This window comes from Lagenorhynchus albirostris, chromosome 15, assembly GCF_949774975.1.
Source record: "Lagenorhynchus albirostris chromosome 15, mLagAlb1.1, whole genome shotgun sequence".
NCBI classification, from domain to species: Eukaryota; Metazoa; Chordata; class Mammalia; order Artiodactyla; family Delphinidae; genus Lagenorhynchus; species Lagenorhynchus albirostris.
In genome coordinates, this window is record NC_083109.1 from 1,282,813 (window position 1) to 1,298,246 (window position 15,434).

Below are 15,434 nucleotides of genomic sequence, written 5' to 3' on the forward strand. Positions count from 1 at the left end.
CGGCCCGGGCACTGAGCTCTTTGGCCCGTGGGGAGCGGGCTCGAGTCCCAGAGAAGCTGGGAACGCAGTCTGGTGGGAAAGGAGCGATGCGCCTTGCTCCTCCATCCTCTTCCCGGCCCCTTTTGGGGCCCGGGGTGGCCAGCCGACTGGAGCCGCGCCGCCTCTGCTCTCAGCTTTGGCCCTGTGGCTCGGGAACAGCGCGGCGCAGGGTAGGGGCGGGGCCTGGGCCGGGCTCCTTCCTCCGCCAGCCGCGCTGGGCCGCTGTTCTCGGGGCGCGGCCGGCTCCTCTACCCGCCGCGTCTCGGTGGCCGGCGTCTTCTATTCGCTCAGCGCGGGCGGCCCCTCTACCCCCCGCATCTCGGTGGCCGGCGTCGACCCCGCCCGCCCACTCTGAGGCGCTCGGAGGAAATGGCTGCGAAATCTTGGAGGCCTGAGGCCCGCGCAGTGAGTGGCGGCCGGGGCGCCGGGCGGAGGGTCGGCCGCTGCGAGGCCGCATAGGGACGGGCGGGGGTGGCGGCGCCCGAGCCCGGCCCGCCCGGCGCCGCAGGGCCCGCGCCCAGCCGCGCTCTGTCGAGCTGAGAAGATGGCGGCGGCCGCGGGGAGGGCGAGGGGAGGGGGGAGGGACGCGCGGGCCGTGGGCAGGAGCGGGGGGGCGGTGTCGGGGGGCGCCGGGGCTGCCGGGCAGGGTCCACTCCGCGGGGTCCGGCCCGGTCCGCCCGCCGCGGGCGTGTCCTGGGGGCTGGGTTACGGTGTGGACGCCTTGAGAGGTGCGCGAGCGGGACGCCGCCCGGTGACCCCCCAGCGGCAGTGCAGGAGGAGGGCGATGCTTTTTCCTAGAAGTTCCTGGTCTCGCTGCTGGTGCGTGGAGGAAGTGATTCTGTTTCAAGTAACTGTGTAACGTAGGATTGAATCCCCCCCTCCGTTTTTTGTTTTTTATCAAGTGTCTAGTTGCTCTGGACACCTTAAAGGAGATGAAGTTTCATTCTGGTTTTTTTTTTTTAAGTGTGGTTCTTTTTGCTTTTATTTCGCTTGATGGTTTTGGTTTCTGGTCGACTATTCCTGTAAAGAATAACATTTCGATAGTTGTGTGATATTTGATGCTATAGGAAGCAAAAAAGGCCTTCAGAAAATCTGTTTCACTCTTTTAAAGAGTGTGTGCCTAGCCATAAAATACGGATTTTTAGCTTTTATTGTGCGACGTGTCGATTTGATGTAGGACACAAATTTGTGTTATATCTTATCTTCTGGTCAACCTCAGAGTAGAAAGGGGCAACGTTCACCTTCCACCGGAGGTGTGCCCGGCCGGGCCCTTTCTGGCTCACGTCTTTGGGGCTCAGATCCCACGCCCTCATTTGCTCACTTTTCTTTCCCCCTCGGTTGCTCCCCCGCCAGGTTGGGAAACTCTGGAGGTCAGGGCAGGTTTTCTGCTCTGAATCCAGCACTTCAGTCAGTGAGCTTAGAGTTAGGACCTTAGAACGACAGCACCTGAGCTAAGTTGAAGATACTCTTTAATTTGTGTTTTGGCCTTAGATAATATCCATATAATTTACACATTGGTGGAATGAGATTTGAACCTCATGTACTTGGGTATTTTGCAGGAGGGAAGGACGGATATTGAGATCTTTTCAGTGTGCTCACACAAGCTCATTACCCATAGCTTGGTAAGCGGGAAGCTGAGCCTCCACTTGGCACCAGCAACAGCTCACAGTGGGCATTCCACCAAGGTTGACCCTGTTCTGGGCAGTTGATGTGTGCTAATTCGTCTCAGTGAGTAGGATGCTTCTGTACCTGTTCTAACCTCCAAGAAGCCAAAGCACCTTTAAGGAGCTTGCCCAAGATCGCAGAGCTGGGTTCTAACCGGGCCGTTGGGCCAACCCCACACAAATGTTCCATGATTTCCCCAGAGCTACGTAGTCCCTGACTTCATGTTTCCAAGAAAGGTGCTTTAGCCATGGACTTTTTTTTCAACATCTTTATTGGAGTATAGTTGCTTTACGATGGTTTGTTAGTTTCTGCTTTATAACAAAGTGAATCAGGTACGTATCCCCATATCTTAGCCATGGGTTTTAAGGAAATAAGATCTGTGATCTTTAGAACGATTTCTCGTTGTATTCAACAAATATTTATTGCATCCTGTGTGCCAAGCACCCTGGTTGTAGCAGGGACCAGAAAGGTGGCCTTCCCAGCCCTGGAGACGTGTGTAATGGGGACCTGTGAGGGTCGGCAGCCATGTCCCTGGAGCCTGGGGCCCCTTTTTGGCACTTGAGGGTGGCATGTATTGAACATATACGTCTCCACGTCTAGTCCTCTACCTTCCCATCTTAACACGGCAGACATCTCAGGTGTCACCTGGGGAGGCCCAGCCACAACCCTGTTGTGAAGCATTCTGCCTAATGCATTTCCTGAGCACCTTCTGTTTCCTAGCTGCCCATGTTCTTGCAGGCTTACGTTAACAGTGAGTTTAGGACTAAGGTGTATTTTTAATTTACTACTGATTTTCCACCGAGAACTGTCTTCTATTAGTATTCGATTAAATTCAGGCTGTTTCAGGCGAAGCGAGTTATGCTCTGATAAGAAAGGGTAGAATGAAAAGTTGGGCAGTTGGCCGCTCCCCTGATTGTCTGCTGTTACCGGCGATGACTATGTATGCATGTGTGAGCATCACAATGGCTTGTTGAGGAACTGTGTCACTGGGGCTTGGACACGGGGCGCCCAGTGCTTCAGGTGGCCCTTCGTGTGGATGGGGTTTGTCTTCTTGGTGAGGAAGGGAGGGTTTGGAGTGGGGACTTGGCTCCCGTTTTCTTTTTGGCGGTGGAGTTGTGGGTCCTGCTGTTGATGCTGGAAGTCTCTCTGTGACTGACCACAGGGTGCCTTATTGGCTTGGAGCCCCTTCCCTGGCAGCCTGCGGACTGGGTCTTTTTAGTGTGTGTTTCCCAGATGTTCCAGGTCCTGATTGTTTTTTATTTCTGTTAACATGATGTGTTTTACCTTTTTTATACACGTGTTGCAAGCTACCAAGTGACTTGCATTTGGCTCTTACAGAGCCAAGGTTGAATGTTTACAGGTCAGCTCACTGTTGTCCTTGGGTCCCGTCCAGTAGAGGCCTGATTTCTCATACACCTGGTGGCTTCAGGAAGTCCTTTAAGAAAAACGTTCCTTAAACAGTCCCTTTTGCATTTTTTCTTATTTAAATGGTGGCGTCAGGTACAGTGGAAACCTAATGTTACTCTCTTTAAGGCCAGCATCAAATGATGTGTGTTAATTCCACTGCAAAGGCTCTGTAATTAACAGTTAATGGACATGTACTATTTGGGAAGGAGGAGGCCTAACGGTCTACATTGAGCTCCCTTGATCTTAAGTGCCCACACTTCCTGGAGTCTCTTGCTTAGGCCTTTTTTTTTTTTTAATTCCAAACTCTATTTTATCCCCCTGCCCGAGCATGCGGGCAGTGGGATAAACTTTGTTTTCTACGCCTGAGTCTATTTCTGTTTTGTAATAAGTAAGTTCATTTATGTAAATTTTTATAATCTCTGGGTCCATCTGTGTTGCTGCAAATGGCGTTTCATTCTTTTTTATAGCTGGGTAATGTTTTGATGTATACATTAACCACATCTTCTTTATCCATTTCATCCATCAGTGGACATTTAGATTGCTTCCATGTCTTGGCTGTTGTGAATAGTGCTGCAGTGAACATTGCGGTGCATGTATCTTTTCAAATTAGAGTTTTCTCCAGATACATGCCCAGGAGTGGGGTTGCTGGATCATGTGGCAGCTCTAGTGTTTTAAGGAACCTCCATACTGTTCTCTTCATTTTATTTTTTGAGTAGTATGGTTGACCCTTGAACAACATGGGTTTGAACTGTCTGGGTACACTTACGCAGGGACTTTTTCCAGTAGTAAATACTACGGTACTACACAATCTGCGGTACACGGAAGCCAAGTTAAACACAGGAATTGGATGGGAGTCCAGTTCCTGCGTTGTTCAAAGGTCACCTCTAATTTTGAGGGTAAGTTGTTATGTGAAGTTGAATAGGTAATTGTACGCATTTTAATAAGAATTGTTGTAGCCATGATTGTAAAAACTACTTAGTAGGTGTGATTATCTTGTTTGTAATTTGTAAAGCAGATGTTTCTCTCTTGAGTGTCAAACTTAGGTGCTATGGTTTTGTTTTTCATATGCTGATAGAGACACTCCAGAGGTATTTAATACACCTTTACAACAGGAAGGTAAATGAGGTTTCCTCCCCAATGTAAAGATAGCTGTACTGTGTTTGGGTTGCAAAAATAAGTTTATAGAGAGAGAAAATTAGGATATAAAGAAAGGATATAAAATATGAAAGGATAGAAAGAAAGCAGAAACCCCAGAAATGGCACCATTTGGAAGCCCAGTTACAGCTGTGGATGTGTTTGTGAACTTGGTTGGGGTGGGGTGGGGGGGTCAGGATGTGCTGGGAACTGTTACCTGCTAGCTTCGCTCAAGGGTGTGGGGCTCTTTCCATGGCAGGGGCTGTAGAGTTCATCATCCTTTAATTACAGTCTTAAAGAATTGCATCACATGGCTGTTTCTGGGTTTTTCTCAAACTGGTCTCCTGGTGATGGACATTGGTTTGTGTCCCTTAGTTTAAAAAAAAAAAAAAAAGGCATGCTGGGAGCGCCCTTATAAACGCACCTGCACTTCCCTAGTTATCCCTGGCAGGTCACAGTGAAGCAGTCCCACCTGGCCGGGTGGATCAGAGGTGCTGCCTGCTCTGTGCCGAGCATAGAAGGGGCTCTTTGTAGATATTTGCAGATTCTCCTGTGAGGGCCTGTTTTCCCAACTACTCACCAGCAGACATTGTCATTTTAATAAATGACACAGGCTATTTATCATAATCTGACTGGCACTTGACACGATGGAGTTTCACAGTTGTCCCCATTTCCCTGGGCAGCACACCTAGCTGTTAGGTTTGCAGTTGGGGTTGAAGGCAGGGACACCCTGGTGTGAAGCCTGCCTTCTTCCGTGGTGCTGCCCCTTGAGCCTCTCAGCCCCCTATCTGCTTATCAGAGGACTTACCCTACTTGTTAGTGTGTGGGTGTGGTCATGCTGTGGTCAGCAGAGGAGGACACCGGTGGCTGCCTTGGTCAGGACTGGGGATGCTGAGCCGGCACAAGGAGTGGTACCCCTGAGATGCCCCCCGTGCCCCATGGACACAGGGCTAGGTCAGTGCTAGCCATTGACTCTTCAGGTTTGTTAGATTGTAATTTAAACAGTATTTGTGTTTTTAGTAGTAAGGTGGCTTTCTTCTGCGCTTTCCCCACCCGGGCAGTGGGCAGGAGTTGGGGAGGCTGCCTCAAGTTGAGCTCTGCATGGATCTGTAAAAATCAGTACAGAAAATCCTGTTTTTATTTAATAACTGCTTTATTTAAGCTTGGACCTTCCCCACTGCCCCCCAAAGCTAGACATTGGCCTCTTCTAATCTCAGAGAAAGAAAGGAAGATTCCAGCTCAGGTATACAGTTTAATTCTTGACTTTTGCATTTCCAAGGTCTCCAAGCATTATTTTTGCCCCTTGGCCTGTGGCATGAGATGCAGCTCCACTCATGAAGCCGATACTTGTGAGGCAGCAGCAGGCCTTTGGTTTTTTTCTCCAACCATTTTCTCTTTGGACTTAGGTGGCAGTCCCTCTGAATGCTGCAGTTTCATAATTGGTGCCTTCTCATCCGAGGAGAGGTGGGGAGGGTCTGGGAGAGCAGCCTCCTGGAGCGTCACTGTCACGGCCCATCAAGAGCAGCCCCTTGACGTTGCCAGTAGTGTCAAGTCTGTGGTGGTGGCCATTCTCAGACTGACCCCTTTACACCTAAAATTAACAAGGACCCCAGAGGGCTATTGTTTACGTTGTATCTATTGATATTTCCCATATTTGGCATTAAAAATGAGACATTTAGGGGCTTCCCTGGTGGCGCAGTGGTTGAGAGTCCGCCTGCCGATGCAGGGGACGTGGGTTCGTGCCCCGGTCCGGGAAGATCCCACATGCTGCGGAGCGGCTGGGCCCGTGAGCCATGGCCGCTGAGCCTGCGCGTCCGGAGCCTGTGCTCCACAACGGGAGAGGCCACAACAGTGAGAGGCCCGTTTACCGCAGAAAGAAAAAAAAAAGAGAGACATTTAAATTTACTTACTTAAAAATAATAACATAAATGATACTTTATGGGAACTATGTTCCAAAACAAAAACAATTTAATGAGAAAGGTAGTGTTGTCCTAGGGTTTTGCAGCTCTCCAGAACGTCTGGTTTAAGCGACAGTAGCCAGATTCTCTTGTCTCCTTCGTCCTGTCTCTGTCATTTGGCTTCTGAGAAACCACCACATCCGTGCCCTTAGTGTTGTGCAAATAGTTTGCCCTTGGGGGGGCCCTCCTGAAAGGCCCGGGGGCCACACTTTGAGAACCTCTGCTCTGGGTCATGGTTAGAAATGCTCTTGTTGTTGAGAAATAGGAATTTAAAAAGGCAGTTGACTCTGAACTTGTAACACCTGGGGAAATGGGTTACTTTTAAGATAGGCAATGTTTTCAGGGGGCCCTCAACCACGTTCTTGCTTTTTGGGAAAAACGTGGAATATCTGGCTAGTTTGTGGTCCCTAGTGAAGAGGGTTCAGTGCACACGTCCCCCTCAAAGTGGACCGCCTGGAACCAGAGCCCCAGAGTACAGCCGGGGTGCGCTCTGGGTGAGGAGGCCCCAAGGGTCTTGCGGCCTGAGGGAACGGTGGGTGGCATTTTGCCTTTATCGTAGGCTGTCCTCACCCACAGCCTCTCACCGGATCCTTACCAACAGCTCTTGCTGCAGTGAGACACGGTGCGCTGGGCCTGCACTGGGTGCTACGGGTGACACGGGGATCTGGCAGCAGTGTCCCCGTGGGCGCTGGAAGGGAGTAGCCAGCCTGGGTGCACTCGGGGCCCAGACAGACCATTGCGGATATGAAAGCAATAGGGTGGGCAGTTAGGGGGGCGGAGCTGGAGGATCAGGGTCCCTAGGAAGCAGCCCCTGAGGTGCCCAGCAGGGCTGACTGTCCTGGGGAGCGACTTACTGTGCCCAGGGTCCCGTCTGTGACCCTCCCCCCCTCCCGCCTCACAGTCACACCCTCTGTCTTGGTTGGGGAAGGAGAGGGGAGGCTCCCTTTTGGGGGCCCATCCCAGTGTTGTCCTGGATATTTAGCCAGACCTGCCCCATCTTGCAGACTCCGTGAGGACAAGAGCCTGTGCAGTTCAGAGGGGCCCTAAGACCCTGGCAGGAGCCTTGTCTTACAGGCACCAACCCCCAGGGTGTAGGATTCAGATAGTCCCTTGCCAGTGTCTGAAGCCATGTTTTCTTGTTCCTTGAGAGACAAGAGGGAGCTGCCTCAGTCCCCTCGGGCTGCCGTGGCAAGGACCACAGACTGGGGGCTTTTACACAGTGGACTTGATTGCTCGCAGCTCTGAAGGCGGGAGGCCCAAGGTCAGGGTGCCGGGGCAGTTGGGTCCCGGTGGCAGGGCCAGGTGAGCTCTGGGGCCTCTTTTCCAGGGCAGGTATCCCATTCAGGAGGGCTCCGGGGGCACAAACGTGCAGACCACAGCAGGAGTCCATCCAAGGTAGCAAGTGGTTTCGTAGAGAACAGGGAGAGCCTCGTTTCCTCCACCTTAACCTGGACGCATTCAGGTGGCTCTGCTGGTTGTTCCTGAAGCGCTTTTGGAGAGCTGCCCACCGAGGTCACAAGCCTGTGTTTTCACTAGGAAGTGGATAGAGAGAAACCAGAGTGCCCACTGCCCACCCGCAATGGGGGAGCTGGGGTCCCGGCCTCACCAGAGCTTGGCCGAGGCACCAGTCCTGGCGAGCTTTTAAGCAACAAGTTTTACTTTTTGTCTGCACAGACCTGTAAAGCAAAAACACCTAAGAAATTTTGAATAGCAGGTGGTTCCTAGATTGCTCTCTGTAGTTACTGCTTGAGAAGCTCACCGTGCTCTGGGTCCTTTTGCTTCAGTGGAATTTTAATAATGACAGTGTTACTTGGAAAGCAGCATACTTTGGATTGGCCACCTAAAGGACTGCAGTGCCACTTGTGCAGTCAAGTCAGGATGAGCGTGGGGTAGCGTGGGGTCGCTGAGAGGGAGCGCTGCCAGGTTGGCAGAATGTCGTGTGTCCTCTCAAATTCCTGGACGTGCCCTCGTTAGTGACTATCCCATTGATAAAAACGGAATTGTGAAAGAGGCTTTAATTGGGAAAGCTTGCGTTTTTAAGTACTTCATAGAACTTTCAGCATCTTCTCAGTCCCTCCTCGTCCCCAGCACAGGATTCGTCATGAGACGGAAGACTCTTAACGTGAAATATCAGTAACTGTGAACTTTGGCCCAGCCTGTTAGAACCATAAATTGAGTTAGCAGAGTCCGAAATAATGAGGTTATGTTGTAGCATTGGATATAAATTGTGACCGGCAGGTTAGAATTGTTTCAAAATTAAAATTGTTAGCTTTGAATATTGTTTTGGGGGTGTGAGATTCGGAGGACCACCTTGTTTTGCCGCTAGGTGGGCAGGACAGGTGTGCGCTTGTGTGTTATCTTTTTGAGAAGCTGCAACTGTTTTCTTGTGTTTGTTGTGCTGTGAAAATAGGAGCTTCATTGTGGTTATGTATTATATTTTAAAGTATCTCAGAGAAATCAGTCTCCAGTCCATAGAACTAAACATCTTCAAATGGGTAAGAGGCGGTTACTTACCCTTCACGAGCTTTGTAGAAGTGGAGCCTTCAGATTTACGTGGTTGTAGAGTTGGGCATCACTCACGTTTGGGGAGCGTATTTTTGGTTTTGCTCTAAAGAAAATCACTTCTGGCAGCTTAACGTTTTTCAAGGGTTGGATAGTCTGAAGGGAAAATGAAGTGGTGGTTTTAGAACAGTTTTGTGGAAGCAAATGTTTCCTCTCCTCTGACACTGAAGTGCGGATATGTGTGACTGCTTGGCGTGTATCCAGCATGTTCTTGAGCTACCGGAAACGGTGTGTTTTGAAACCCTTTGGAGGCTAAGAGCCCAGAAGCCCTGTCCAGGGTCACAGTCGGCCTCGTGAGCCGGCCTCGTGAGCCGGCCCTGCCGCGTCGGCGTTTGCACCGCTGGCACAGAGGTTCCTGGTAGCGCCCCTGGGGGGCCAGAGGGGCCTGCAGCCGGGGGCCGCAGGGCATCACCGATGGACTGCATTTTTCCAGGTGCTGTGGGCAGGCATTTTCTCGAAGATGCACAGTGTGAGACTGGAGGAAAGTAACTGACAATGTTTGTTACTGATGACAAAATTCCAGCTTTAAACGAAAGTTAGCATTTTGGAAAGCTTCTATCTGCCACCCTGAGCTTGAGGGCTTCCCAGTAATGAAAGGCATTCCAGGAGATGGGCGCTAAGGTTAACAGATGCGTCTCATGTTGTCCAGTGAAATGTGCCAGCGTGTGGACTGCCTGTGTCCAGCTGGCCACCGTGCACACAGGCAGAAGATGTTTTCGGAGTGCCTTACGGCCCAGGAAGGTGTGGAGCGTTCATGACGTGGTTGCAGATTCGTGTCACAACTACTTTTCATGTAAATGCGGCCTGTCGAGGTTTGATGTGGTATCAGGGAACATCCACAATTCTGAAAGCCTTTCTCAGGTTTAATTTTGGAAATACATATCCCACATAAGCAACCGCTCTTTGGGGTCCTCAGTTTTTAAGGGTATAAAGGGACCTCAACAGCAAAAAGTTGGAGAGCTGCCTGGGAGGTGGTGGGCTGCTTCCTGCCCTTGGGTGGCCTGGGGGAACCTAAGGTTTCACGTTGGTATTCTCAGGTCTGCTTAGGAAATGGATGAGAGGACATTTGCACTTAGAAATGTAAAGATATAAAACTATCTCAGTGCATCATGTTCACCTCCAGGTTTTCTTTTTCCCAGTTTCAGGGATGCCCGCCCACCATTCTTTTCCTCTGGGGAAACGTTGTTACTAGTATGGTGTGACCACCGTTTGGTGACCTGCTGTTGTGTGTGGACCCACATTTTAAGTTGTGTTAGGAGCATAACACAATTTTTCTTTTTTAACTTTTGCCTTCATCATAGGGGTTTGTTTTTGTTTCGTGACCTGAAATTTTACATTAGAATTTCTGGGAAGAAATTATGAAAGTGATCTTGCAAATGTAAAATCAAAAAAAAAAAATGAACCAAAATGAACCAGATTATCTACAATGATATGATCTATTCTGAATAAAGTACTTCATTCCACTTAACAGAAATAACTGGATTTTCCGTTTCTGATTATTCAGAACTCAAATCCAGAGGCATGGGGTTTTTTTGGGGGGGGGGTTCATATTAACATAAATTTAAAAAACTCTTTAATTCCTGAGAACATCGTAATTTCTTTGCTTTTATAAATGTTCACTGTTGTGAACAGTTTCTCCTGAGAAGTTTCTCGTTTTGAGATGGGTTGACCACATGTGAGAGAGGTGGTGGCCATGGGGGGGCAGGGGTGACCAGAGTGAGATGGTCGCTATCTCTTTAAAAGTAGGTGGGACGGAATGTTTGCTCTGAGGTCACCAAGGAGACCACAGTTACAGGGGAGGCAGTTGGTGTGAGGTGAGGAAGAGGTGAGGCGCGGGCAGGGAGTCCTGGGTCTAGAGTGCGAAATGTGTTAAAATGTTAACATCGAGGACTTACCTAGAAACAGAGACACGTTTGTGGAGCAAACTAGGTATCGTGATTGAATGAGGGCACAGGAGGAGAAACGTTCTTTAAATATGTAAATACACGTAGATGAGCTGTACCACGGTGATGTTCAATAATCATAACATTAGTCCTCTGAAATCTCTCTTAGATTTTTAACTAAAAGGATGACATAGGTATAGTGTTCTAGGGCTTCCCTGGTGGCACAGTGGTTAAGAATCCGCCTGCCAAGGCAGGGGACACGGGTTCGATCCCTGGTCAGGGAACTTAAGATCCCACATGCAGCGGAGCAACTAAGTCCATGTGCAACAACTACTGAGCCTGCGCTCTAGAGCCCACGAGCCACAACTACTGAGCCCACGTACCACAACTACTGAGCCCGCATGCCACAACTACTGAAGCCATGCGCCTAGAGCCTGTGCTCCACAACAAGAGAAGCCACCGCAATGAGAAGCCCACGCACCACAACGAAGAGTAGACCCCCACTCGCTGCAACTAGAGAAAACCCACGCGTAGCAGCAAAGACCAACGCAGCCAAAAATTAAATAGATTTTTTTTAAAAAAAGGATTTCTAGGGCTTCCCTGGTGGCGCAGTGGTTGAGAGTCCGCCTGCCGATGCAGGGGACACGGGTTCGTGCCCCGGTCCGGGAAGATCCCACATGCTGCGGAGCGGCTGGGCCCTTGAGCCATGGCCGCTGAGCCTCCTGCGCGTCCGGAGCCTGTGCTCTGCAACGGGAGAGGCCACAACAGTGAGACGCCCGCGTACCGCAAAAAAAGAAAAGAAAAAAGAATTTCTAAATAATGACTTTTCATGTGTAATTTTTTTGTTCATGTTTTCATGTTTTGTTCCTTTCTCTCTTGTCTCTGGGTTTTTATTGACCTTGGTCCATCTCAAAAGTAAGATTGTAATTGGAAAGCATCTGGTACCAATTATCAGTTTCCAAACTCTCCTTCCCACTGAGGCCTCTGCCCTCTGCCCACCAGCTTCCTCCCCACCAGTGTGCAGCTGAGGCCTGTCCAGGCCGCTCCCTGCTTTCAGAGTGTAGTCAAAGTATCTTCCCTTCTTTAAAAGTCCTTAAGGGAAGCAGGGGACTTTGTTTTGTGGATTTTGTTTGTCGACTCGCCGAATGTCTTTGTGGGTCACGTAATGTACATTTAAATAAGAGATTGTTTGGAAAGTTTCATGCCTTTTTTTCCCTTAAACATGATTTTAGTTATAGTTGCTTTAAATCTTTAAACTATTTTGTTGTTTTCTTTTAGGAGCTTACTCCGTGATCACAGTCTCGAGATAATCTGCGTTGTAATCTGTGAATAGTGACCGGCAGCAGCAGTGTTGCGGGGCTTGGCGCTTCCCTTGGACCCTGCAGTTGCATCGGCCAGGTTTTGGTTGTTTTTAGGAAGTCGGAAGAAGCGCCCAAGCTTCCATGTGGGGCAGGTAACGTGGCAATAGTGTTAAACGCCAGCAACACAATTTTAAGTTTTGATGTCATGTTTTCTATTTCAGAAGCGGCATTATATGTAAAGAAACTAATGTAACATTAGTATTTGTTTGAAATGGTTTAAGCTTTAGCCCGAGATTTCTTGAAGAGTGTCTAATTGTGTGTTAAGAATCTGATTCAGAGCACTACTTTATCTTTACATGAGTGGTTTTTTTAGTGCATTTACGATGACGTTTTATGTTCTCTCTGGTGAGAACTGTATTTTGTAGAGGAGAGTCCTTCCTGCAGAAAGCCTTGGGCGACCAGGACAGTGGCGTGGTCCTTGGTGGCACAGGTGCTGATGTCACAGCTACTCCTGCAAGCTTCCGAGTGACCTGGGAGAGTGTGGGCCTAGGCCCAGGGTGGGGGAGTTACAGACCTGGACACGGAAATGGGAGGTGACAATACTTAGTGGGAACCAAAAAGAGAATTCAGTTGTGTGTGATGTTTAATTTTGTGTATTTTCTGTTTGAAGGTTTTCATTCTGTATTAGTCCTTCCCCTGGGATGGAACATGGCATAAAACCTGAGTCATCGTTAGCATTTAAATGTAATTGAAGCCTGCACAGCTTGGGAAAAAATTCTCAAGGTATATACTATCTTTTTCAGGCTTTTTCATTTTAAACAGGAGTGAAGTTTTCACAAACATGACCCTTTAAACAGTCTGTTAGAAAGAGGAGAGAAGAAATACACACCAAAGGTGCCGTGTGGCTCAGTATTTTCTCAGTGTCCCCATCGACTGCTGCTGCAGACCCTGCGCGCAGCGCTGAATGGGCCCATCTTGTGTCAACAGTCGTGGCTCGGGAATCTGGGCACGGTTCAGGGTCCGAATCCCCCATCTCCATGTGATCCCTCCAGCAGTGTGGTCAGACGTCTCACACACAGCTTGGGGCTTCCAAGCAGTAGGCCCAGAGCCAGCACAGCGCTCTGTCCACCGAGCTCTGCGGGCAGAGCCAGGTGGGCCCCGCGTCTCTGTGCTGGAGAGCCCGAGGCACCCGCCACCCTGTCCTGTCCTGGCAGCACTGCTGCTCGCTTCCTCTTTCCCTGCTACCACTTGTACAAATCCTCGTCCTCAGCAGTTGACCAGTTCACAGATTTGGTTTGCTAGCTGTGTTTGTCTACTGAACATTAGATACGTAACTGTTACAGTTTTCTTCAAGAACCCCCTTGAATCCTCTCAGCGCACTTTAGGAAACACCTTCGGTTTTTGTAGGTGGAGAATTGTTGCGATTCGCTGTGTCTGGGTTTCCTCCGTGTGGGTGTTGCCCCTTCTCGTGTGCTCTCGTGGCTGGTGGGTGCCTGTCCTGGTCCTGGACCGCGGCCCTGGCTGACGCCTGGTGTGGTTTGATTGCATTTCCCCGTTAGGTATGGACGAGAAGGGTGACCCGAGTGGTGAGGATGCGCCCAAGGCCATCAAGCCCACCAGCAAAGAGTTCAGGAAGACGTGGGGGTTCCGGAGGACCACCATCGCCAAGCGCGAGGGCGCTGGGGATGTGGAGATGGATGCCCTGGACCCGCTGCCCCGGCAGCAGCAGAGCCCGTCGCTGCGTCGCAGTGGAAGGCAGCCGAAGCGGACCGAGCGGGTGGAGGAGTTCCTGACCACGGTACGGCGCCGGGGCCGGAGGGGCACCCCCGTGTCCCTAGAGGACTCGGCGGAGCCGGCGTCCTGTCCAGTGACAGATGCGGAGAGCGCCTCTGAGGGGAGCGTGGAGAGCACCTCGGATGGGAAGAGCGGTCCCAGGTCTGGCTCCACGGGTGCTAAGGAACGAAAGGCCTCCTCGGCAAAGGCCAGAGGGCGTGGCGACGAGGATGACACCTCCGATAGCGACAGTGATGGGCTGACTTTGAAAGAACTCCAGAATCGCCTGCGGAGAAAGCGCGAGCAGGAGCCCACGGACAGGCCCCCCAAGGGCGTCCAGAGCCGCCTGCGGAAGAAGCATCGGGAGGAGGACCCGGTGGAGACCATGGACATTGAGGCAGGCGATGCCGTGGAGGGCTCGCTGCCCGTCCCGCAGGAGCCGGAGGCCGACCTGGGGGCTGCGTCCCAGGCGGTGAAAATGGACAGAGAGAGCCAACTGGAAGGGAGGGCGGCCCCAGGGGGGAATGCAGAGGAACCCGGAGACGCAGTCCGACACAAGCCCGAATGTGAGGTGTACGACCCCAATGCCCTGTACTGCCTGTGCCGCCAGCCTCATAATAACAGGTGGGTCGTGGGAGGATGGAGTGGCTGCCCAGGCTTCTGGGGGGAGTCCGAGCTGTGGAAAGTGCCAGAGAGCGTTTTCCATTCGTCTTAGTTTAGAGAGTCCCAGGGTGGCCTGAATGAGGGACTTGTTCTCTTGGGAAAGACGAACAAGTCATTGTCCAAAAACAAAAACAAAAACAAAAACGGCGTGGGTGGGCACTGCCAAGAGCCACACCCTCCACCAAGGTGAGGGCTGGCGTGGGACATTGGCTGCCTCGGTCCCACCAGCCACGGACAAGGCGGCCTGGACCAGAGGGGATCTCCTGTCCCAGAGAGCTCGCTGGGTGACGCTGCTCCAGACCGGCTGAGACTGGGCTGTGGTGTGGACATTGGGGCAGCTTGGGGTGTGGCGGGGGGGTATAGGCGTGTCTGCCCTTCTGTGGACGAGAACTGTGGTGTCAAGGGCAGAGTGCTTCCCTCAAAGGAAAGATGAAGCAAATTTGATTGAATGTTAGTAAAATTGAGAAGGGCACGTGGATGCTCTTTATTCTATTCTCTCCACGTTTCTGTAATATTTTCGTTTTTTCCATAATAGAAGGTTGAAATTTGACTTGTGTTTAAAATTGAGTTGGTCTCTCACTTTCCATTCCTATACTAATATCCATTCTTTATTTTATCATTCCAGATTTATGATTTGCTGTGACCGATGTGAAGAATGGTTTCATGGCGACTGTGTGGGCATTTCTGAGGCTCGAGGGAGGCTCTTGGAAAGGAACGGGGAGGATTACATCTGCCCAAACTGCACCATCCTGCAAGTGCAGGACGAGCCCAGCTCTGAGACCACAGGCACGCAGGACTCGAGGTCGAGACCTGCGGACGCCGACGGCACAGACTGTACAAGTATAGGAACCGTGGAGCAGAAATCGAGTGAAGACCAAGGAATTAAGGGTAGAATTGAGAAAGCTGCAAACCCAAGTGGCAAGAAAAAACTCAAGATATTCCAGCCCGTAAGTACCTGTCTCCCAAGGTCAGCGGTACAGGTGACCGTGGAGCCCTCAGCTGCCATTGGCAGAAACATCAAGACAGGAGCGTTTGTCTTCTGAGATAAG

The 15,434-nt window shown here is 50.7% G+C and overlaps 1 protein-coding gene across 4 annotated transcripts in view; it reads left to right on the forward strand.

Moving 5' to 3' along the window:
- DIDO1 (death inducer-obliterator 1) overlaps window positions 1-15,434 on the forward strand; it is a 51,283-nt gene that overhangs the window by 7,320 nt on the left and 28,529 nt on the right. For 2 of the 4 annotated variants that reach the window (XM_060124117.1, XM_060124120.1), the window contains exons 2-5: window positions 11,927-12,101; window positions 12,620-12,732; window positions 13,509-14,346; window positions 15,011-15,332. In XM_060124117.1, the coding sequence (XP_059980100.1) occupies window positions 13,511-14,346; window positions 15,011-15,332 (1,158 nt within the window). In that variant the 5' untranslated portion in view covers window positions 11,927-12,101; window positions 12,620-12,732; window positions 13,509-13,510. Of the gene's footprint in view, window positions 1-353; window positions 445-11,926; window positions 12,102-12,619; window positions 12,733-13,508; window positions 14,347-15,010; window positions 15,333-15,434 lie in introns of those variants that run through there. The other 2 variants (XM_060124118.1, XM_060124119.1) reach the window with 2 other exon arrangements.